This window comes from Trichinella spiralis, assembly GCF_000181795.1.
Source record: "Trichinella spiralis strain ISS 195 chromosome Unknown Scfld5, whole genome shotgun sequence".
In the NCBI taxonomy this organism is placed as follows: domain Eukaryota; kingdom Metazoa; phylum Nematoda; class Enoplea; order Trichinellida; family Trichinellidae; genus Trichinella; species Trichinella spiralis.
Window position 1 is genome coordinate 3926400 of NW_003526944.1, and position 22894 is coordinate 3949293.

A 22894-nucleotide genomic window follows, 5' to 3' on the forward strand; every position below is an offset into this window, starting at 1 on the left:
AGCGGGGGGGAAGGTTGCTTTTTTTTGTGAATTTTTTTTAAAAAAAAGTTTTCGGTTGCGGTGGAGGCCTGCCTTTCGGTCAGCCCGACCGCCCCCGCGCCGCCCCCCGCCCTCCTGCCCCGGGGACCCCCAAGGCATCATCGCCTCCTAGCCCACGTGCTGGCCTCACGATTTTGGCCGAGATGACCTTGGGTGGATCCATCTGATCCACCCTCGACGGACCAGATGGCCATTCTGATCCGCCGAAGACGTAGCTTCCGCACCAGATGGCGTGCGTTGCTAGGCAGATGTGAACCGTTACGCCTACAAAGCCTTGCCGCCTCATGCACATCAAATTGCCGTCACACCTGATACTCAATATTAATGTACTGTCCTGCAGAACCAACTCATGTTTGCATACTTACCGTATGATTTACAACTCATCATTATTGATTTAATGTATTATGCCTACTTATCTTTTCAAATAAAACTGACTACTGTAAGTTGCTGTTTTTTGCTTGCAATTAAAACCCCCTAATTAACTACTAAATATCCCTGCTGAAATATGTAGTTACGAGTGACGTTATTATACCTAATTATAAAATATTATGACCCACTTTTGTGTTTACATTGTATGTTAATCATTAATTAAAAAACTCTCACTGCTAAAATATGTTGTTACGAGTGAAGTTGTTTAACCTAATTAGAAATTAAAATACTCAGTGTTGCATTTACGTTGTATTTTAAACTTTCTAATTAGCATATTAAAATTAATCTTATATTTATACTTTGTTTTCCTACATGTTACGGATTAATAACAAGTCTATTTATGGAAAATTAATTCCTATTTAAAGAGAGATTAAACTTGTTGCACCTTGTCTAAGCTAATAGTTTATTTAATTTATTCCCAGTTTACTTTTGCCACTGCCTAATTAAAGGAGACCCCGATTAACATTTTATAAGTAAAAAATTTATATTCAAACAATAGCTAATTCATCAATAATAAATAAATATATTATTGTTAATTTAATGTTTACTATATTTCACCCCTTTTAACTGTTTACATTACACTGTTTTAAAGTAGAAATCTACTTTGACATTACATTCTTTAAAGTGAAAAACTGCTTTATACTAAAAATGTATTATTACCACTATAAAATTAATGAATAATTAAAACCTTTTATAAGGTGAAATGTAAATGAAAAACTGATAAACTTTTCTACTTTAAAACAGTGTAATGTAAACAAAAACTGAATTTGCTTAATTACTAGATTGATGAACATTATATTTTATTTATCATTTAAGTTCCTAAATGAATGAATTAATGTATAAAATGTTAACAAATTTAAACTATTTAGCATGATTATAAGGGGAAACTCTCGATGGAGATTAATTTCAAATATATAATGCCTAAACTGATGAAAGGTGCAACGCCAAATGAACTAGTTAAAGGTGTGACGGCAAATCTGATGTCAATCATTGGCCAAGTGTCAGAGCCGGCGTAACAATAACACAAACGCATAGCGACGCTTACCGTTCCTCTTGGGGGAGTAACGATCACCACTAGATTGGCACTGAAACAGAGTCTCAGCACTACGTCAATTGCGAATTTGCATAACTGCCTCTAGGACAGATACGTCTTACGAATTCACATAGGTGTTGAAATCCCATTGCACAAGATTTCAAACAACGTCCATTACCACACAAATGGACAGGGTCATCTCTTTAAAACCGGTCTCTGGCCAGCACGGGACTAGGAGACTCCGCCGAGGGAAGTCCCCGTTAACGGGCAGGAGGGCGGGGGGCGGCGCGGGGGCGGTCGGGCTGAAAAAAAACCTTGCTTGAGATCCCATTGCTGGGATCCGAGCAAGGCGGCAGGCCTCTGGTACCGCAACCGGGAGAGGAAGAGGTGAGCTTTGAAAATGTGGACTTTGATCATTTGATACGGTTAGGGTCGCGTCGTGCAGTGTAACCCGTCGAACTCCTGCACACCACCCTATCTCACATTCCTCCTATCCTTGCACTGCTATTCTCAAACATTTACTTATTCTAATACTCAAACTATAGCAGTGCTACAAACTCACTATGCTCAAAATGTCCTTTGAAATGATCGACAAATTATGCAACCATTTCTCTTTCCGCAAATGAACCCTAAACTCAACTCAAAAGGCATGGGACATGAAAACGTTCAAATGCGGAAAGCCACTCAAATTTATTATAATAATACTCATGATCTACATCCAATTACTCTAATTAACAAACAATCATGCTCGATAACTTACAGCTCGAGTTTATATAGATTACAGACTCAAGAACTCCTCAGTGAAGTTTAACTAATTAGCCTAACTCAAAGAATTATACTTACCTAACTTACCCTTGTCTTTGGGATGTCTTCTTTTATCTTCTATTCTTCTGTATCTAAATGTAGAAGAATTAATTTAATGAAATATTGTATAATAAATAAAAAAACAAAGCCGTTTTTAGTGGTCTTCTTCGTCCGTCATCGCATTGGAAACGCCATTGTTCATTCGCCGCACCTCGTTCGCCTACAATCATTTGAAATGAATTTCTAGAGCAAGTAATAGTAGCCTCAGGAAAATTTGCATAAAGTTCATTTCCAATGATTAACAAGTATGAAACGTATTTCATTTCGTTGAACAAACATTATTCAGGTCACGCATAAGCTCAAAAGCAAACAAATTGAAATTGCATGCTAATTTTAGTAGAATCTGCACCACGCCTTTGTTTGAAAAGATAACATTTTCTATATCTAAGAACATGCCATATTCAATATTGGATGCAGAAACAGATTGAGCAAATATGATTCAACGCTGCTATTAGTCTACAAAGTCAATATGCCTTATGAATGGCTAATATGAAGGCAATTTTCAAACGGCCCCTATTTGCATAAATGTCATACACTGCGCACTCAACGTTAAAAGCCGGCTTAAGTAAGTTGAATATGCTACACAATGATGAATTAGAACATAATATCAACATAATACAAACAATGGGTGTGCAACCTGCGCCCATTGTTTGCGTTGGTTGCCCCCTCTGACACGCAAGTGTAGCTGGATGAAAATGTTGGTTTATCTAATGTCCTAATGATGTGAAATTTCATAAAGGACATGAAGTGATAATAAAATTAAATAATTTCTGTATAACAACGGTTTTATTCTGTCTTGCATAATAGAAAACACTGAGCGCTTAGTCATATTTATAACCTGCTTAATTCAGAATGCAATTGAATGCCATAATAAGCAAGTGAAAATTAAAAAATTTGTTCAAGAATTAGAACTTTCAACTATATGGAATTCAGAATTCCGCTTTAGAAGTATTTTAAGTTTTACGCATCTTCAGATTGAAGAATGCTTCGATACTTAGATATATATGCATTCATAGCAAAGCATCAGGAAAATAGGTTTCAGTATTAAATTTTCTACTGAATGTGGCTTTTTTTACTTGCACCTTGGTTGCGCACCGCCACCGTTAATCGAACATAATTGAAATAAAATAATAACTATATTACTATGGATACAATTTTCGCTTTTTTCTAATTTGTACATTATTTAGTAACCTTCTTATCAGTTATTTGGCAATTTCAATAATGCATATTACTGTATTTTCAATTATATTTCTATGGTTTCATTTTGTGATGCATACTTAATATTATAATTTTTTTAATTTCCTCATTTTATCATCCATGCTTTGCACTCTGTACTCATGTAAAATAAAACTTGCAGTTGGAATTGCGCCATTAATGTGAAATAAGATTTGTATTTATTTCACTGACAGCACTGAAGCTGTAGTAAAGCCAAGCCGGTTGACATCAGATTAATACCTGCAGATTCGCATATGCTATTAATTTATTGCTTTGTGGTTCAAGCCTAAATTCCAGATATATTTTACTCCCGCTCGTGTTTTTTGCTTTTTGTGCTTGTTTGCGCACAATTATACGTCCGATGACTTCCTACAATGCTTCACATTCCCGCATCAGCCAAACAAAAAGGTCAAACTGATTAGGAGATACAATTTTCCAGCAGCCGCCACAAATGCACTTTTCTTCCACGGCTATCCTATTTTGCACCTATCTTTGCAACAAACTCTGCCTACTTTATCATATGCATATTTCCACGTTCCACGTTTTCCATGCTATCACTATTACCCGTTTTATTCCTCCATTTTGACTGTCTAATTTAGTCCCACAATCTTCTAGAATTCACTTTGTCACAACATCGTAATAAATCAGTGTGAGAGTCCTGGAGTATTTTTTAAAGCAGCAAGGTTAAAGGAAGCATTTTGCTATGAACCGCCAACAAAATAACAAAACTCCATCGACATACTGCAACTTGTAAGTGCTGTGCTTTAGAGGCAGCGCTGCTGTCTTTCCACTCATTAATATGCTTCAAAGTCTCTACTAATGGTCGGTATTAATTGCCCGTTTCGTTCCTCAATGCGTGTCAAGGTGGCTAGAGTTTTGTTGCATAAACCAATCTTCCGGTAATCAGCTTCTTGATGAAAGTTTTAAGCGCTTTAGTTCTTTTGAAGGACTTCTTGCAAAACAAACCGACCTCTCGAATCACTCCTAAGCAGTTGCAAATGGCTTGAAATTCGAAGAATTAGTAATGGTCAAACTCAAGCAGTGACTTTTTGTACGCCTCTTTAGTATCTTCAACTACTGAGATCAAATGGCAGGATTATACCAGAAACCAAACGCTGCATAATTACGAGCACATTCGTTGCAGTGTTGCTATTTGTCCATAGTAGTTAATCAGTGCATTTTTCTGTGAGAATGAATACGTAAATACGACTGGCTTGTTTAGAAGATATCTATATCTTGTACTGTCATCAACCGCAGAAATGAGGCTACTGTAAGGATGATAGTGAACGACAGATTATCTGTTATTTCTGATGAGCACTTCTGTGATACGTTGTCAATAAAAGTGGCTTTTTGCATAAGTAAGAGTGGCATAAAATTTTCCAAATGGGGAAGAGGCCGCTCAAGTCGTTCCCCGTACAAACGCTACTGTATACAAACCATTATTTATTAGCAGGGGAGTAGTCACTCTTAATTATTCACCTTGAAAGTTATTTATTAGTATAAATTTTCAAAATTTCAAAATGAGTGAAATACAGTTAAAACAATGTCTTCTACTTGATTCTTGTCATTCTTCCTCTGTCAGATCAATGCATGCATCTCCAACACTCCCAACTCTGAAAATGTGATTAGTAATGCACTGTTATTTGTCTTCAATTACTTTTCATAACATGGCTGTTGCATATCTGTTCACCTGATAATATTCATGTAAATGGCATAACACATAACCATATAATTATTGTATCACTTACTTCCTTTCAAGATGGAGATGAATTTAAGCATGTAAGAATTGTGAATGGCTTTCTTTTGAAGGTTCCAGTAGTGGCTATATTAATGTGGTGCTTGTGTGTCTGCAGCTGCTATAAGAAACAGAAGTAATATAAGGATAGCAATATTTCAATGGTCGTAATAAAAGCGGAAAAATAAATTTATTAGTATATTAGGCAAATAAGGCATACAATATCTGCACATTGTCGAATATCACTTATCACTTAATTATAGATACATACAAGAGTGTGATTACATTTGCGCACCTCTTGTTATAGTGAGAAACTAAATAATTGACCACGAAGGTGATATTCTGAAATATAGCATGATGGTATGTAAAGTTGCCTTCAGGAAAACAACCTAAGTTTTGATGAGTAAGAGCGTAATAGCATAAATTAAAAGTGTACTTTTATTAATTGTTGTTGTTATAATGAACATTCTTTTGCTTGAAGGCATCAAGGTGATGAACAATGCAAATAGTATGAAAATTTATTTCATCAAGCCCAATTAGTATATTAGAATTAATGGTTCAAGTGGTATATTAGTATATTCAATAAAATGTGAAAAAAATTGAAATTGTTAATTGTGATACTGCACACCATGCATAATATTTTATGTTACCATCATATATTTAGGCGGATAATAAATAACTTTAAAAGAAAAGAGGAAGAACTAGTTGAGTAAATCATTGCTTAAATGTTGCACGGTACGCTATGATAAAATAAATTCAATGAAGTAAAAACGTTGAAGTTCGACGATACAGAAGAAGCATCAGTTATGTTGGAAATCAGAGAAAGGGGTCCACGAGTTACGTGACCATTATTAATACGGTGATGAGGTCTCAGTAACTTACCATAGGAAAGCAGATGAGCTGGCTAGTTCATCTACAGAGGCTGCACAGAATTACTGATACAGGTACATTGGATACGCTATTGGTAAAAATGATGAATAATGGATTGGGCAGTGGCAGGATTCACCAATTATTCAGCAAGTTTCTCATGGATTCTTTAGTACATTCATATTGCACCATATTGTTCACCCACAAATTGTGATTAACAGATTGTTTGATGTCATCCATATATGAACAGAACAGAAGCTCAGTAATAAAGCATCAGTTACTTTAAAACTGAAGATGGTATTGAGGAGAAGAGCTCAACGCGCTTCTTGACTGCTGCTCTACACACTGATTAACTAAATAACTATAAGGATGACATTCTTCAAATTGGTTCAGGGTAAAGTCGAAGAAATTAGAACAGTTAGTTTTCCCTAGGTTAAGTCAACGCACTTTTAATTCTAATAGTGGAATGACATCATCACAATCGAAAATAAAAAACTAATTATAAAACTTATTACGTTTGTATTCAACCTTCGTGTAATATCATACAATGCAGATGAATTTACTTTTGAGTGTTGATTCGAACGCCTGTTGATCTTTATGAATGTAAACAAAGGAAAATCAGATTGAACAAACATGTAAAATATTGCACCAAGCTACTGCTACCAAGCTATAAGGCAATGAATGTACTACATATTTGGGAAAGCTTTGATGAAAAATAATCACCCAATCATTGAACAGAGTTAAGTAGCTAATCAAATATGACTAGTCACTCGTCCAATTGCTGATCAAAACTGAGTAACTAATAAAATTGCACATTTCATAAGCCAATTACTGACGAACACCGTACAACCTATCAACGAACAGCCAATCACAAAATTGAGGGAAAATTTTTGCAAGCCAACTATAAAAAAAAACAAGTTTGATGCCGAAATCAACCTTTTAATAAACCTATACTATATAAGGAACCAGTAAAGGATGAAAATGTCGCTGAAATTGCAATAAAAGTGAATTAATACAACTGAAATCAGTGATTCAAACAACTCTATGCATAAGTGATCAATGAAATCATTTCTAATGATCGTATAAATTTCTGAATTGCTAAATTTAATTCAAAAATAGCATATCAAACAAAAAAAAGCATTAAGTTTCATAAATAAATGAAATGAAAGCTCAAAAATGTGCATTGTTCACCCGGGTCAAAATCGACCGGGCTTTGGTCAGCGGAGAGACAAAAAATACTTTGCTCATCCGAAGGTTAAGATAAGTGCAATTCGCTAACTTTAGAGGCCATTTATTCCACAACTATCAGACAGTTTCCGCTGAAACTCAACATAACACTATCATTCGTCATTGTAAACATCTAACATTCAAAAAAAGTATAAATTGTAGCTAAAACTTTTTGGACATTTTTCGCAAAACAGCGATGGCAAAAAATGCAGTATTAGTGGGAATAAAAAAACAGAAATAAAATAAGCAGAATAAATGAATATGCAAGAAAAATAATTTTACGAAAATTTACGGGAAAGGTTTAAAGAATTGAGCGAAGAGAAGTTATTCTTCAAATAAGATTTGTTCCTGACTTCTTTTTATCGCCTACAGCATCGTTAAACTAAAAATTTTTTAAACGTATTTCCTTTGATTAATTGCGCTTCAAAAGCGATAATTAGTCAAACTGAAGAGGTGGGAACACAAATTTATTGCAATATTAGATTTATTTTTTTCACAACCGTTAAACTTTGAAACCAGTTGTTTTATCAAATTTCTCAAAAAATAACCGATTGCATATTATTCAGAATTTATGATCTATTATCCCACACAGTGTTGCTTTCAATTATCACAAGTGCAGGGAATACTTTGCTGCACTTTTCAAGCAACATTTCATTACATTTACTGAACATTAAAGTGAATATCTCAAACGTTTGGGAAAAGTACCATGAATGCAGACTATTAGTTGTGATGAATTCTTAATTTATTTACGTTTATTAGAATTTTATCGCAAACTCCGACATTAAAAGCACATTTTCACATGTGGCATAAAACAACAGCTGAAAAGCGAAATAGAATTCAAAAAAGGACATGTTTGATATCAGTAAGAAGCTAATTGAATAATACAAATGATGAACTACATGTCAGTAAATGAAATGATAATTTTTTGAACAAATATACGCATGCAAGGCGTACGTTATGACATTCAGGTATTAATCCTTGTTGAAGGAAAATAATGTTGAAAATTCATTTCAATCAAGCATTCTAAAAAGATAAAATAATAGAAAATAATTAAATTGAACGATTTATTTCCATTTCAGCATGTTCTGAAACAGCTTACAAAAAATAAATCAAAACAGACTGAAAATGACGGAAAAATGGATTGCTCAAACAAGTAAAAAATTGTACAAGGCAGCTCAGTATGAATGTATAGCTTACCCAAATGTCAGAAATGTTACGTTCCCTAACAATCACACATCCAAGTTCCATTTCGAGGAAGTTACCGATGGGCAACTTTACCAGGTTTTAAGTTAGGCGCAATGCGCAAAATTTAGAGGCCATTTATTCCAAAACTGCTGGACAGTTTCTGCTACAATTCTCCGCAACATCATCATTTATCATTGTGAACAACCACTATTCAAAAAAAAGTAGAAATTTCGGCAAAACATTTTTGGCTATTTTTCGCAAAACAGCAATGACTTCAAAATGGGATATTGGCGGGAATGAAAGAAAAAGAAATATAATATAACTAATATACAGATATGCAAGGAAAATGATTTTGGGAAGATTTACCTCAAATGTTTAATAAATTGAGCGAATAACGTTTCTTGTTTAAATAAATGTTGTTCCTATAATTAATAATAATATTTCTTGCATAAACCCCATTTTCTGAAATGAGATTTCAACTAATTTCCTACATAGTGCAACGAGGCGTTCATATATATGGATAGTTCATTGTATAAAAATTATTATATATACGGCAGTGAAGCTGATCTGAAGGTTAGTCACCGAAATTGAAATTCATTAATTTGCAACTATCATATTGTCTGTAGTGACACATACAATGAACGTTAGTACAATAGTAAAACTGATTTACCACTTAACTATTGATGATATCGAAGAGGAAACTGTATCGCGCTTCTTGACCGGTGTTTTTCACACAGATTACTATGAAGACTATGAATAACTATGAAGATGACATTTTGAAAAGTAGGTCAAGTTTAAGGAATTAAAATAATATGATCTTGCCTTTGGTGATGTAAATTCATTTTTGATCAGTTTAAGCGTAATGGTAAAGTTATGGAAAGTAATGAAACGTTATGGCAAAGTTTACTAATTGTTAAAAGTTATTATGATTTCATTGAAGTTTAATAATGTATTGTATGTAGAAAGTAGAGCAATTTTCCTTTGAGTCATGAATGCTCATTAGAAACTTCTTGATCTTCGTTAATCAAAATACCTTTCCATTTTTGTTGTGTTATTGTAATTTAAATGAATGTTTATGCATAACTAACTGCTTATGGATTTGTTAGTAATTTTGATTCAAGCTGAATTGCCGCCTTTTAATGAATAGCACTTGCTCATCTGATTATCAGTCACAGCTGAACTCTGAATATGCTATTGATCTGAAATGTTGCAAGGTTATTTTACTGCAAATTAGCAAGCACATAATAAAAAGATTTTTCCCCAAAACTGATCTATTTAAAATGCATTCAAAAATAGAGTACCCAACTGTTATCCTTGTCGCTACAGCTGAGTCGTTCAGAAAAGCAGTGCACATTAAATAATCAATAATTCATAAATAACTTTGAAAATACGTTTCAATAAGTTTAAACAACTAATGATGATACAGAATATATGCGTGAAAATTACGTGCAAAGTAGATTGATTATTTTGTTATTATTCTGTAAAACAGAACTTTCTATTTTCCCGGCAATTGAATTGTCCCTGAAATTACATTTTTCATACAGCATTCAATGCTTCATCATTAGCCGTATCTTCGTAGTGCAGACTGATTTGCATACAAATTTCATAAAGTGAAAATTTGTATATTTCTTACAATCATGCAAATAAATCAACCACATTTTTGTCGTTAGTATTTCTTTCTGATGGCGCATTTGTTCAGATATTGTTCATGTGGATGGCAAAGAAGCTATTTGAATTCAGATAATAAAGATGGAAATATTTGAAAGAGTTTGATAAGCGTGTATGGCAGATAATTTTAATAAATAGAAATTTTCTCACTAAAAATTCTTTCTAATAATATTGCTGCTGATCTGTTTATGCATTACAGCAATTCTGACAATTTTGAAAACTTTTATTTAAGCAATTTCATTGAATAATAATTAATAACGGTTTACAAATACCATATATTCAAAATGATCAGTTTTGATAACAAAGTTGAAACAATGTTGCTGTTTGAAATGCTTTTACAAATCTCAAGATTGCTAAATTGGAGTTTTAGCAAATTTCTCAGCAACCAAAATGAAATATATATCAATATGATACGCAATTTCCCATCGAAGCATCGACTGAGCTGATCTGAAGGTTAGCTAAAGGAAATGAAATAAATATATGTTAGTTGTCCACAGACATATAGCTGAAGTCCTGCAAACATACTATGCTTGCACAGAACGTTAGCTCAGCTATAAAAAAAGAAATTACCTTCAATGATCGATGATATTAAAGAGTAGAATTGAACGCGTTGCTTGTCTAGTGATCATCACATTGATCTACTGAACAGCTAACTGACCATGAAACGAACATTCTGAAATGTTGCATTAGAAAGAGTAAGTGAATTACGCAAACAGCACATCTTGGTAGAATTATCAATTGGCAAACATTATCTTTGGTAGAATTAACAACATCCTGATCTGTAACAGCGTAATGTTTTTTAAATGTCTAATGAACAGCTTGGACTTTATAATTATTCCGGACCGTTTTCCACATGTCCATCTATTATTGTTCGACTCTTAATTCGCAATGCAGATCTAAAAAAATTCAAATAAATCTTATGCAGTGATGCATTAATTACAGAGAAATTCCTTTTCATCGCAGTTTCTCTTTTTTTAAACTTCTTGAATTATTTAAATTGAACATAATTTGAACTGCAGGTTAGGCAAATGCCGACAAGAAATGACGTAAAATATGTTTTTTAATATAATCAAATAAAACGCTTTAAGTAAATGAAAAATATCTTTATTATTTTAACGTGTTATTTTCCTACTTTATTATTATTAATGTTATTGAAAAGAATAATTTGAAAGCATATCAAAACTGTATGCTTTTAATGAAGCGCAAGTAACATTGGTATAAATTTAAAAGATGTTTTTCGAAAATTTAATGCTGAAATTTTTTAATTGAAAAATTATAAATAAGAAGTCAAATTAATCATTTCCTGATACCTTCGTGAGATAAATAAATCTACAATTAAAATCTTCCACTGACTAACTAATGTCATTGATCTTATTTGTGTGTCTTTGTTAATATGTTTTACATTTGCACTGTTTGTGAGCTGCTTTAATCTGATCAGGAGAATGTCAAAATGTTTCCTTTTTTAAATATTTATGCCTGTAGTTTATTAATTAATTTAATTAATCAAAATTAATTTTTAACGCTGCTTAATTAATTTGCTGCATTAATTGTTTGAGTATTCTCAATTTTTTGATATTTCAAAATCATGTTGAAGTTGTCCGTATTTATTGTAGCGTTAGACGTAATAAAAGTTTGAAATATTGGATTATCTGCATTCATACAGTGTCAATTGATGTTCACACATTCCCCAGTGTAAAGTTCACCAAATCACGAAATCCTCCTCATCTTCACGGTATCAGGAAAAATGCTGCCAACCACCCCTCTCCTGAACTTTGCGCGAAACACCCCTCAATTAAAATACAAGAGAAAATTCAAAAGAACTTCCCCCACTCAATTGGCCATGCAAAACGCAACATCTCCCTTTATCTGAAAGCTGTGGAAAAAACTATGTCCCCACGCTTCCAAGGTGGGAGAAACAACAAAGTCTCAACCACCTCTTCCGCGAGATAAGCATAGACTTTCCTCGCTTCAGGATCCAGAACCCTGTGTTCTGCCTGCCCAAACAGCAAGGAAAGAGTTCACTCTCCCTTGTCTAAGAGAAGGGAGCTTCACGCTACAACGTGGGGCCCAATTTCATCTCTCTATTCTCTCCCTGCATTAAATATTTCAAGTCCCACTCCAGGCATGTTTGCCATTTTGCAGAACTAATTTATGGCAGACTTCAGCTGTGTCATTTTTATTACATTGCATATTTATTACTTTTTTCAAAAACTTTTTATTAATAAAGAATTATTTTTTTGCATTGCTCTTAGTTTGCATTAACAATGCACAAACCTTTCTCTATTCCATTCTATTCACTTACATTGAAAAATTAAGCTCAATATCAATTTCTAATTGCATTGCTAAGTGATTACGACATTAAAATAAAAGAACTGCCACTTACTGACAAAAAAGTCGTCTTCTCATTGTTGATGTTCATGCTCTTTCGAAGTTGATTGAAAAATTATTTTTCAGAAATTATTCCAAAATATAATAATGAATAAAAAATCAAATCTAGTGCTTGTCGTTCAATGTTGATGTTATTCAGTTAATTTTCCAATTAAAGCGCACTGCTCTCATCCACAGACGATGTCAAACTAAAATTATATCCAACATGTCAATGAAACAAATCAACCCACTCGCATGCAAATTTTTATTTTATTCATTTCTGTTGATAAATATCACAAGTGCACGTTTTTTATTGCGCTTTATTTACTTCACTAGTGCACTCTGATTTATCTGTAGCCGTTATAAATTATCAAAGCATTTCTTTGTCACTATATTAGCAACGATGAAATGTGAATTTCTTCAAACAATTAAACTGACAGTATAAAACTGAGAATTATGGTTTGAATTTCTTTTCAAATTCCAAACATATTAAAATAAAAAATATTTAAAAGCATAAATGTACATGCATTTATTTCAAAAAATCACTAAAATGTATTTTAAGATGAAATCTTTACCTTGACGTAATTTCTTTCACTTGTACTTTTGTTACGCAGCGCAACAGTTTATAGAAGACAATTAGTAAGGACAAATATGATCTATTAATGGATACATTTGCTCTAATTGGTCTGTTTACTTTGTACTTTTCTGTTGATGGTTTGGCAATCAACATTTTGCATATTACGGTATTTTTAATTATAAATTACCTTTTCATAATTTCAGTTTTATGATATATTTTGACTTTACCTTAAGGTACATTTTCTCTATTTCTTATTTTAGGTGTTTGCTTCCTTATCTATTGCTTCGATTCTTTGTTCCTGTACAATTATGAATATAATTCAATCCTAAAACTGATACCCTTAGAATCTGAACATAACAATATGTTTTTCATTGCTTAGTTGTGAGATTGCATATATATATGTGTGTGTGTGCGTGTGCGTGTGTATGCGCATTGTTCGATTGATTGCTAACTAATACAACATCACTGTTTTGTGAAAGCAGTTGATTGAAAGAGAACAAATATGAAATTTAATTATGCTCAATTTTTCCTTTGTATGCCTACTTTTCTTTTTGACTAGTAGTTATACAGTAAGAAAAGTTTTATTCAACTCTTACACATAATATTTTCAATAATATGACCGGGGGTGGTTTTGGAATATTCAACTCGTTTGTAATATGTAAAAAATTGGCATAATATCAAGCTGCAGCATCGACTTAAGAAAATGGACTTTTTTATGCATTTATGATATGAATTCAGTTGCATGGTTGCACAGAGAAGTTCAGTTTTTCGTTGCTGTTTGCAATGATATTAATTTGTCACCGGAAATTATATTAGCATTATTATTGAGTGATCGGAGAAAAAGAAAGAATTTATGACATTTTCAAAGGAACCATTTGGAATGCCGGTTCATCCAGTGCAGGTTTGTCACTTTCTGTTGCACAACTTTCTTCGTCGTAGATGTCACTTTCTGGAAAGGGAAAGTTTGCCTCTTTGTAATAAGTGAACATGACGACAATGATGGCAGCAAGTTGAAAACCAGCATTGCCGGAATGATATTTGAAACGAAATTCTTGATTATCATAAAGCAGGCAGTTGCCTTTTTGACGACAAGAGGACGGTGAATGCCAGGCAACGCAACTTGAATCGATGATCATACCAAAAATAATTGGACTGGGAATAAATCCTGTAGGGTTTAAAGTTCAGAAATTCGTAAAAGTTCAATATTGAAATTTTTCCTTTTACCCAAAACGTTTGTGAGAAATGACGCGAAACTGAGTGCTAGCGATCGTTCTTGCAACTCTACTGACCTTAACGTTTTGTAATATATAATTAATCAAATATACGGAACACCAACAGCTAAACAGACAAACCTCAGTACAACGGTCATTGTTGTCATGAAAAACAAATTTCCAATAAACAGACCCACAAACATCGTTGTGATGTACAAAGACATGGCAGTGCAATCGCTGGGACAGACTCCATCTTCGGTCATTTCACCGTGAGCTGCACACTGACAGTTCATCCACTGGAAGTTTTGGAAAAAAGAGCAATAATTCACTTTAAAAGTCAGAGTTATATAAAGTCAATTTCAAAAATATATACGGTTTTATTTTCCGCTTGAAAACGACATCCCGCGTAACAGGGTGAATAATATGTCCACTGGCCATCACAGACTGGCTTGAATTGATGATCAAGCGAACAGTGACAATTTTGGCTACATTCCGTAGTAAAATTCCACCTGAAATTACAGTTTACAAATCAAATCAAACCATTAATAAAAAATGTTCGGCAGCAACAACATGTAGCTTCTGTTTCTGAATTGAATTACATTACTTTAGTTAGATTGATTTTCTTGTTGTTCAATGATCAATTCAATTAGTTTTAATATTTTAAAATTTAAAATAAAAATATTCGCTTTCAATTCAGTCTGCTATTAATGAAAATATGATTGCTTGTTGGAGGTTTGTTTTGGAAATTTAGTTTAAAGTGAATTTGTACAACGTGCAGAAGAAGATATGATCACCGTCCGTTGCCTTGTTCCATGCCTTTGAAGGTAACCTGATCACAGCCAAATGCTATTCCAAGCAGATAAGTAAAAAATATGATTGCCCAAGTGATGATCAGAAGCAGAGTGGCAAAGCGCGGCTGTATGTTGAAACGGGACAACAAATAACCGCCGAGGGCTGTACTGAAGGCTACTGAGCCAATTGAGATCAATCCTGAAGAGGAAAGAAAGAGAGAGAGAAAGAGAGATTGCAAACAGAAAAGACTGTTCTCACAATATGCAGCATGCACAAAGAAAAGATGCTCTGCCGTTGAATGATTTGAATTTGTAAAATCAGTGCAAACCTGAATAGATGTCTGCCATTGATGCAGTCTGACTGAACTGAGTTTCGATGAATTTCGGCAAGTAGGTTCCATAGCCACCGATGAGGTACGAGCCGAAAATCCATCCCAATGCCATGCTTGTGTAAACGGGATTTTTTATCAGACGATAAAGTGCTTGTGGGAGAGCTGCAATTGTGACCAACCAACAATAGTTGTAAATGTTAAATTTAAATAAGTGTAGAGTGAAAAATGAAAAAAACAACAACAGAACCTTTGGCTGTTTCGACAACTTGCTTGCAACTGGTGGTCAGTGTAGCGGGTTTGGTTATTTCGGCGGAATTATCACTGAGCGGCGTGGATGCATCGAGACCGTCAATGCGATCCATCAGACGTCTCTGAGTGCTCAGACGGTACGGAAAGAAGAACAACGGGATGCCAAATATGATGTACAAAATACCGCAGACGACAAAACCCAGCCACCAAGCACCAATCCAAAATGGGCTGTTTCGATTAATGTCAACCGGATCTAAGAATTGAAATATTAAAATAGGAAAGAAATAAAGAACAAATATTGCGGCAAAAATTTGCAAAAATGTACCTTGCAAGTCAACATATATATTTGTACAGCCAGCGCTGAGAAGAAATCCAAAAGCAGGACCAAATGCATACATTCCAGTCAACAGTCCTGAAAAATAGATAGACAAATAATAATAATTGCAATTATTAATAAATAATTCAATAACCTAAATAAAAGGGTGAATCTCGATTGCTGACATTGTCGTCAATGTAAATATATGCGATTGTGTTGAACGGTGCGGCAGAGATTCCGGCCAAAAGTTGTGCAAAAGCTATGATGGCATATGCACCGTAGTGGAAGGTTTCTTCACAGCCAACGGTGGTAGATGGATTGGTCAAATTTGTGTCCAATTCATTTTCATGACAAACCAACAAAGCAGTGGCATTGGTTGCCAAGAGTTGGTCGAAATTTGGATGAACTGTAGGACCGAAGATGAAATTGGGCAAAGCCAGCAGAAACATCGCCAAACTGCTCAGCATAACCCCAATGCCGGTTATTCTCGGCTTGTGACAGTCGGCCAAAAAATATCCCACAAACAGAACGGTCAACGTGTGACCAATGTCGTACATGGAAAGCAGTGTCCCGGCGTGGGAGCTGCTTATCTCGAAGCGTTTTTCTATGTTCGTCAACACGCCGACAATGTAGCCCAAATAAGCGCCCTGGATTGCAATGACGACGCACATTATAAAACTGAAAAGCCGTATGTTTGTCCATTTGGAAAATTTTTCCGGAAGCATCCAGCAAAGCCAGCTTCGAGTTTTGCGTTGTCGTTTGATCATCTCGAAACCGCTACAACATCTTGAAAAGGATATTTATTTTTCCACACTTTACTGTATCATGAAATTCATTTTAATAAATAAACATATTTTATTTGAATAATACCTGTGCAGTTCGTTTTAATTTATATTGTGAGAAATAAAAATTGTTATTATAATTATTATTTGAATTGTACAATGCAAAAACAAACTGTACAGGTACTGATAACATGTAGACGACGAGTTGACGTTTTGAACTAGCCCTAGCATTCATTGGGCATGCAAGAATCAATGCTTTTCTTCAACAATAAATAAATATGACGGCCAGAAAATCTGCAAAACTGTTGCAAGCAGCAAGTAATCCAACATTTTTTTGCAATTAAAATTCATCGAAATTGTTGGCGTGTGATTTTTTCCTTTCTATGGAATACTCAGTTATTCATACTAATCTAGCTGTTAATTAATATGCAAACATGGAATCAAATCAAATGTGATCACATTGCAACAGTTCAACTGACGATTATAATCAAATATAAAAGAAGATTAATTATTAATTTTCCTTTTTATTTTACAATTTTCTAAAAAAGTTCAAAACAAGTTTAGAAAAGAAATTCCACGCAACATTTATTAAGGTGACAGCAACATTTCAAATTTGAAATATCTCGAATTTTAATGTTTATTCTTTTCCAAAAAAATGAGAAAAAAAAGAATTTTTTATATATAAATTTACATAAAATAAATAACAATAAAGAAAAAATTTGAATGATACTTACATTGGAAGTAAAAAGTGCACAGAGCCGTTGATATTAGTATCAATCAGTTCAATGTACAATGCACAACATCAGAAGTGTATTTGCACAGTGGAAGAGCTGAAATGAATATGAAATTCCTTTCAGAGTAGAAAAGAAAAAAAATAGGAAAACATATTAAATTCAAATATGAAAAATATTCAGGAAATAAAATAAATACAGTACACACCTTTTGGGATTGGAATAGGGTCAGAGAAATTTTTTTGCTGCTGTGCTGTCGCACGTCGCAAATTGGCACTTCTTTGTACAAAGTGTGTATGATAGCTGGGAAAAAGTGAAAAATATTCCCTGTGAAGCTTTACTTTTCCAACCAAAAAGTACCAACCACTTGCTGCAAACTCTGACGCAAGTGAAACTTGCCGACGCAACGACGACAGCTTAAAGTAAACACAATCAATATTCAACTTTCAAACCCTGCATGCATGCATGCAAGCATGCAACAGTTCTGCATGTCTGAATGACGACGAATTTCTGAAATTTCTTTGACACTACTATAATGGTATTCTTTGCATTTTAGTATTCTTTTTTGCATTGAGAAATAAATTAAAAAGCAACAATAATAATTAAAGTGGATCAAACAGTAAACAAATAAATAAACAAACAAACAAGCCTGAGCAAAATCAACAATAGCACTTCACGAATGAACAATGAAAAGATGCAAAACAACGGCAAACAATGGACGATCGATGAAACCGGCTGAAATAAAATCTTCCACCAACTGGCTACAGACAACAATAATAATTCAAAATAAATTATTACCATCTTTTCTTTTATGAATAAAAATTTTGCTAAAATTGTTATATTTTTGCTTTTTATTGGATCTTTTTAAATTAAATTAAATTAATCCACAAGAAAGATACAATTAATTTTTAAAACAAAATACCGTATGTTTGACGCTGATAAAAACCAGCCAGTGAGTGAGTACACCGCTGGTGTATTTCTGAAATAATATAATCGACTTCAAAGCTTACAGTTCTGACCTAAAAATAAAAATGATTCATAAACTGGTTTCAACAAAATATCACAATCACACAACAATAATTACCACCACCCCTCCCTTCCATGAACACTTACTGATTTACATACGCAAATTCGATTATTTTTCACTAAAAAATGGAAAAATTAGTTCATAACTGAGCACTAGCTATTATTCCATTCTGCACAGGAAACATTTTATTATTTTCACAACTCAACTTGATCTTCTCGCTCGATGGAGTAGTTTTGCTTGATTTTCAATTATACTGTAATAATAAAATTCAGTGCTGCTTCTTGAATAATTTAAGCTGGCTGGAATTTGTGGACAACAAAACTGATCTTCCAAGTTATCGTTCATCATTTTTTCTCAAAGCGAAATTTCTTCAAAACACTCATGCTAACTTAAATGCATTATTTAAAAAGTGGAATACATAGAATGCGGTTGAAATTCTCTACAACAGTGATGCATGCGCATGCATGCGTTGTAAACAAAAAACAAACATCAAGGAACAGTTTTATCACAGCTCTGCGAAGCTGTCAAAGCTTCTTTTTCGCCAACATCTTCTTGCGGAAAGACGAAATTATTTTCTTTGTAATAGGTGAATAGGATGGCCAAAAGTGCGGCCAGTTGAAATCCACCGCTGCTGATGTGAAGCTTGTTTCGAAATTGCCTGTTATCATAGAGAAGACAGTTGCCCGCTTCACCGCTTGACGGTATCGAATCCCAAACAATGCAGCTCGAATCGACGACCATTCCGTACAGAATTGGACTTGGAGAGAAGCCTGTCGTGGGACAGTTTCAGTTTTTCTTTTCAACGCACAATTCACACACACAACAAGCACATACCTAATACTGTCGTTAAAAACGATCCCAAACTCAACGCCAACGAACGAAGTGGATTTTCCACGGATCTGTGAAAAGATTGTCGAATATAAAAAGCACTGATTATGCTAATTTTTACACAAAAGCCTGAACAACCTGAGCACCAAAGTAACTGTAGTCATCAAGAATAAATTGCCGATGAAAAAACTGACAAACATCACGGCAATGTATTTAGGCAGTGCTTGGCAGTCGTCTTTGCACAATCCGTCCAAGACGTTAGCGTCAGAAGCGGCGGCAGTACATCCGCAGTCCAGCCACTAAAGCAGTGTTTTCAAACATTTCATATTTTCAATCTACGAAGCTTCAAGCTAATAAATAGTAAATGGCGAAGGCAAACGCTGACTTTCTTGATGAACTTCTTGATCACATTGATAACAAACAGTATGCAACAGAAATGCAATTAAAATGTCTTCCATAAGATGATGCTAGCAGAAGGATAGCACAGAATTACTGCTACTATTAATATTAAAAATAGCAATATGTATTATTATAAAAAATTAATTAATAAAAAGTTTATTCATTTCTAACCCTCAAATTCGAGCTGAGATGATTATTACAACTTGAGGCGCTTTAAAGCTGTTCATAAGGTCTCTTTAAACTTTATAGCTTCTTTTACTGCTCCTCTGCCATATTTAAGTTTGTTTAGCTCACTGAATTTGAATCACAGAAATTTGTTTACTTATTCATTCATTCGTTCGTTCGTTCGCTCGTTCATCTACTAATTATCGAATTCATTTTGCAATATGACAATTCTGACGTTGAAATTCAACTTTTATGAAATTGCTAACGATTAATTTAACCAACTTAGATTTCCACAGTATACCAATTTAAATTGGATACAATTGCCATAATACACCATTCGTTCACTTGCTTTTCGTAGACGTAAGAACTTATGTGCAACAATAATTTTTTTTGAGATAATTAAACATAACAATGCGTGAAATTCAAAAAATAAATAAAAATTGTATTGAAACTCAAACTTAGAAAAAAAAACAAAATCTTGCACTTACTGTCATGTTATGTGCTTGAAAATGACACCCTGCATGACAAGGGGAAAAATATGTCCATTTTCCATCACAAACGGGATTGAACGGCTCATTTGGTGGACAATTGCAGTGTCGATTGCATTCGTTTGTGAAATTCCATCTGCAAAGTTAACAACAAAAAATAAAGCCTTCTTTGTAAAACAACACTTTGTATATTAATCGAGTTTAATTTATGAATAAGATTAAAGCGAAAATAATCGAAAGGAATGAGTAATTTTTACTTGTTCGAATTATCCAATTTTCCGGCCAAATTTTGCTGTTCACAACCCAAAACTATTCCCAACAGATAGCCAACGAGTGTGATCGACCAAGTAATTAGCAGAAGCAACGTAGCGAGTCGAGGCTTCACGTTGAAACGTGAAAGCAAATAGCCGCCGAATGTGGTACTGATTGCCATTGAACCGATTGAAATGAACCCTTAATAAAAAGAGGAATTAATTAAAAATTTTCCACATCATCATCTCTTGCAACCGGAATACACGTTCGCCATTGATGCGGTTTGTTTGAACTGAGTTTCGATGAATTTCGGCAAATAGGTCCCATAACCGCCGATCAAATATGCGCTAAATATCCAACTGCAAGTCGTTCCCACGTACACAGGATTGTAGAACAATTTCATCAAAGCAGTTGGCAATGCTTAAAAGCATTAAAAACCATAATGCTCATCATCAGCATATATAGTGTTGTTATCAGCGTCGTCTAGCAATCTACCAGATCTCACCTTTGATATTACCACCGGCTACAAATTTACAACTGTTGGCCAATGATTGCGGTTGAATAGTGGTGCTGAATTTATTATGACTTGACGAAAACGCCAATTCGTCCAATTCCACATCGCCTGCAGTTGTACGTTTTTTGGTTCTTTCATTCAAATGCTTGGGAAAAAAGAAAAGCGGTATTCCAAATATCAAGTACAACAGCGCCAGTATGAGAAATCCCAACCACCAAGCACCGATCCACGATGAACTGCTGGGATCCATATTTTCAGGAACTTCAAAAATTAAATAAATAGTTTAGCTGTTCTTATTTCTTTAATTCAGTACCTGTCAAATCAACAAAAACATCTGTACACCAAGCGCTGAGAAAGAAACCGAACGCTGGGCCAAAAGCATACATCCCAGTGAGAAGACCTAAATTATGAACATTTGATTAATTATACAAATGAAATCATATCCGTATACACATATATATATAATTGTTCACACAATGTGCGATGCTATTCATTAATCATGCGTGCACATTAAATAATTGAAAGTAGTTAATAATTTCAAAAAAAGTTTTAAATTATCCATTGAAAAAAAATTTACAAATTAGCAAAGCAGGTAGTGGCTGGTTGAGCGAAATATTTAAGAACAGGTTTTCGTTCAAAGATGGGCATTTAATAGAAATAAAGGTCAAAATGGAATGAAAAATAGCATCAAATATTCGCAGAAAATGGAAGAAATTCAACAGTGAGCTGTTTAATTGCAAAGACAAAAATGCAAAACTGATCAAAAGCGTCGTACCTAAATAGAACGGTGAATCTCTGTTGTTGACGTTGTCGTCGATGTAGATGTATGCAACGGTGTTAAACGGTGCAGTGGATATGCCGGATAAAATTTGCGATATAGCCAATATTGCATACGGTCCAGTGTGAGCTTGTTGTTGTTGTTGTTGCTGCTGCTGCGGCGCCACGGTTGCCAATTCAATAATAATGGAAGTACTGTTGCCATTTGGAAATTCCCACTGATGGCTTTCATCGTTTGCACAAATCGCCACAACGTTGGTGCTGTTCTTCAACGTGGTCAACGTTTCAACAGTTTTCCAATTGATTGGACCGTACAGAAAATTCGGCAGTGTCATCAGAAAAGTCGCAAAACTGCTCAACAAAACACCAATAGCTGTAATTCTCGGCTTGTGACAATCGGCAAAAAAATAACCAACCAATAACACGCTGAGCATGTGGCCAATGTCATACATGGACAGCAACAGTCCTGACAGAAAGCTGCTAATTTCGAAACGTCTCTCCATGTTGGTCAACACTCCGATCACATATCCCAAATATGCACCCTGAACACCGATCACAGCGCACATGATGAAGCTGAACATCTGCACACTTTTCCATCGTCTACGTCGACAGCCGCGTGCAATCAACATGCCGCTGCTTGTCTCCGATTGCTTGTAATCATTGCTTTCCATTTTTGTTTTGCAGCTTTTCACTTTGGAGTGTTGATTTCTCACACTTTAAATGCTCCCGTTTTATCATCAATCACCTCTTGAATGAACCAGTCACTTTAAGGCGAACTAGTTACTTACTTCACACAAGAATAAAATTTAGTCCTCCTAATTCAACT

At 34.3% G+C, this 22894-nt stretch overlaps 7 protein-coding genes across 7 annotated transcripts; 1 reads left to right on the plus strand and 6 right to left on the minus strand.

Annotated features, from left to right (window-relative positions):
- Positions 1-1661: 1661 nt before the first annotated feature.
- Positions 1662-2535, minus strand: Tsp_08358 (putative ribonuclease T2). Its single transcript, XM_003375316.1, is given in 4 exon segments — positions 1662-1803; positions 1816-1963; positions 2354-2397; positions 2450-2535. The coding sequence occupies 4 exon segments, from the start codon at positions 2533-2535 to the stop codon at positions 1662-1664; spliced, it is 420 nt and encodes a 139-aa protein (XP_003375364.1).
- A 2609-nt stretch (positions 2536-5144) lies between these two features.
- On the minus strand, positions 5145-5260 carry Tsp_08359 (glyco protein hormone beta-5). Its single transcript, XM_003375317.1, has 2 exons — positions 5238-5260; positions 5145-5193 (listed from the first exon to the last, which is right to left on the minus strand). The coding sequence occupies exons 1-2, from the start codon at positions 5258-5260 to the stop codon at positions 5145-5147; spliced, it is 72 nt and encodes a 23-aa protein (XP_003375365.1).
- Positions 5261-8164: 2904 nt separating this feature from the next.
- Tsp_08360 (hypothetical protein) lies at positions 8165-8657 on the minus strand. The gene is made up of 2 exons (XM_003375318.1): positions 8607-8657; positions 8165-8227 (listed from the first exon to the last, which is right to left on the minus strand). The coding sequence occupies exons 1-2, from the start codon at positions 8655-8657 to the stop codon at positions 8165-8167; spliced, it is 114 nt and encodes a 37-aa protein (XP_003375366.1).
- Positions 8658-9110: 453 nt separating this feature from the next.
- Positions 9111-9962, plus strand: Tsp_08361 (putative toxin-antitoxin system, antitoxin component). The gene is made up of 4 exons (XM_003375319.1): positions 9111-9167; positions 9453-9533; positions 9716-9808; positions 9891-9962. Exons 1-4 carry the CDS (start codon positions 9111-9113, stop codon positions 9960-9962), a joined length of 303 nt encoding a protein of 100 aa, XP_003375367.1.
- Positions 9963-14380: 4418 nt separating this feature from the next.
- On the minus strand, positions 14381-17122 carry Tsp_08362 (solute carrier organic anion transporter family member 5A1). Its single transcript, XM_003375320.1, has 10 exons — positions 16976-17122; positions 16576-16882; positions 16260-16511; positions 16115-16201; positions 15788-16042; positions 15538-15702; positions 15212-15407; positions 14791-14926; positions 14559-14713; positions 14381-14495 (listed from the first exon to the last, which is right to left on the minus strand). The coding sequence occupies exons 1-10, from the start codon at positions 17120-17122 to the stop codon at positions 14381-14383; spliced, it is 1815 nt and encodes a 604-aa protein (XP_003375368.1).
- A 542-nt stretch (positions 17123-17664) lies between these two features.
- Positions 17665-18721, minus strand: Tsp_08363 (putative ribonuclease T2). Its single transcript, XM_003375321.1, has 6 exons — positions 18703-18721; positions 18541-18597; positions 18325-18379; positions 18071-18128; positions 17827-18034; positions 17665-17717 (listed from the first exon to the last, which is right to left on the minus strand). The coding sequence occupies exons 1-6, from the start codon at positions 18719-18721 to the stop codon at positions 17665-17667; spliced, it is 450 nt and encodes a 149-aa protein (XP_003375369.1).
- Positions 18722-19456: 735 nt separating this feature from the next.
- Positions 19457-22739, minus strand: Tsp_08364 (sodium-independent organic anion transporter family protein). Its single transcript, XM_003375322.1, has 8 exons — positions 22067-22739; positions 21605-21691; positions 21283-21552; positions 21033-21197; positions 20783-20978; positions 20526-20661; positions 19612-19772; positions 19457-19544 (listed from the first exon to the last, which is right to left on the minus strand). The coding sequence occupies exons 1-8, from the start codon at positions 22737-22739 to the stop codon at positions 19457-19459; spliced, it is 1776 nt and encodes a 591-aa protein (XP_003375370.1).
- Between the last annotated feature and the right edge of the window lie 155 nt (positions 22740-22894).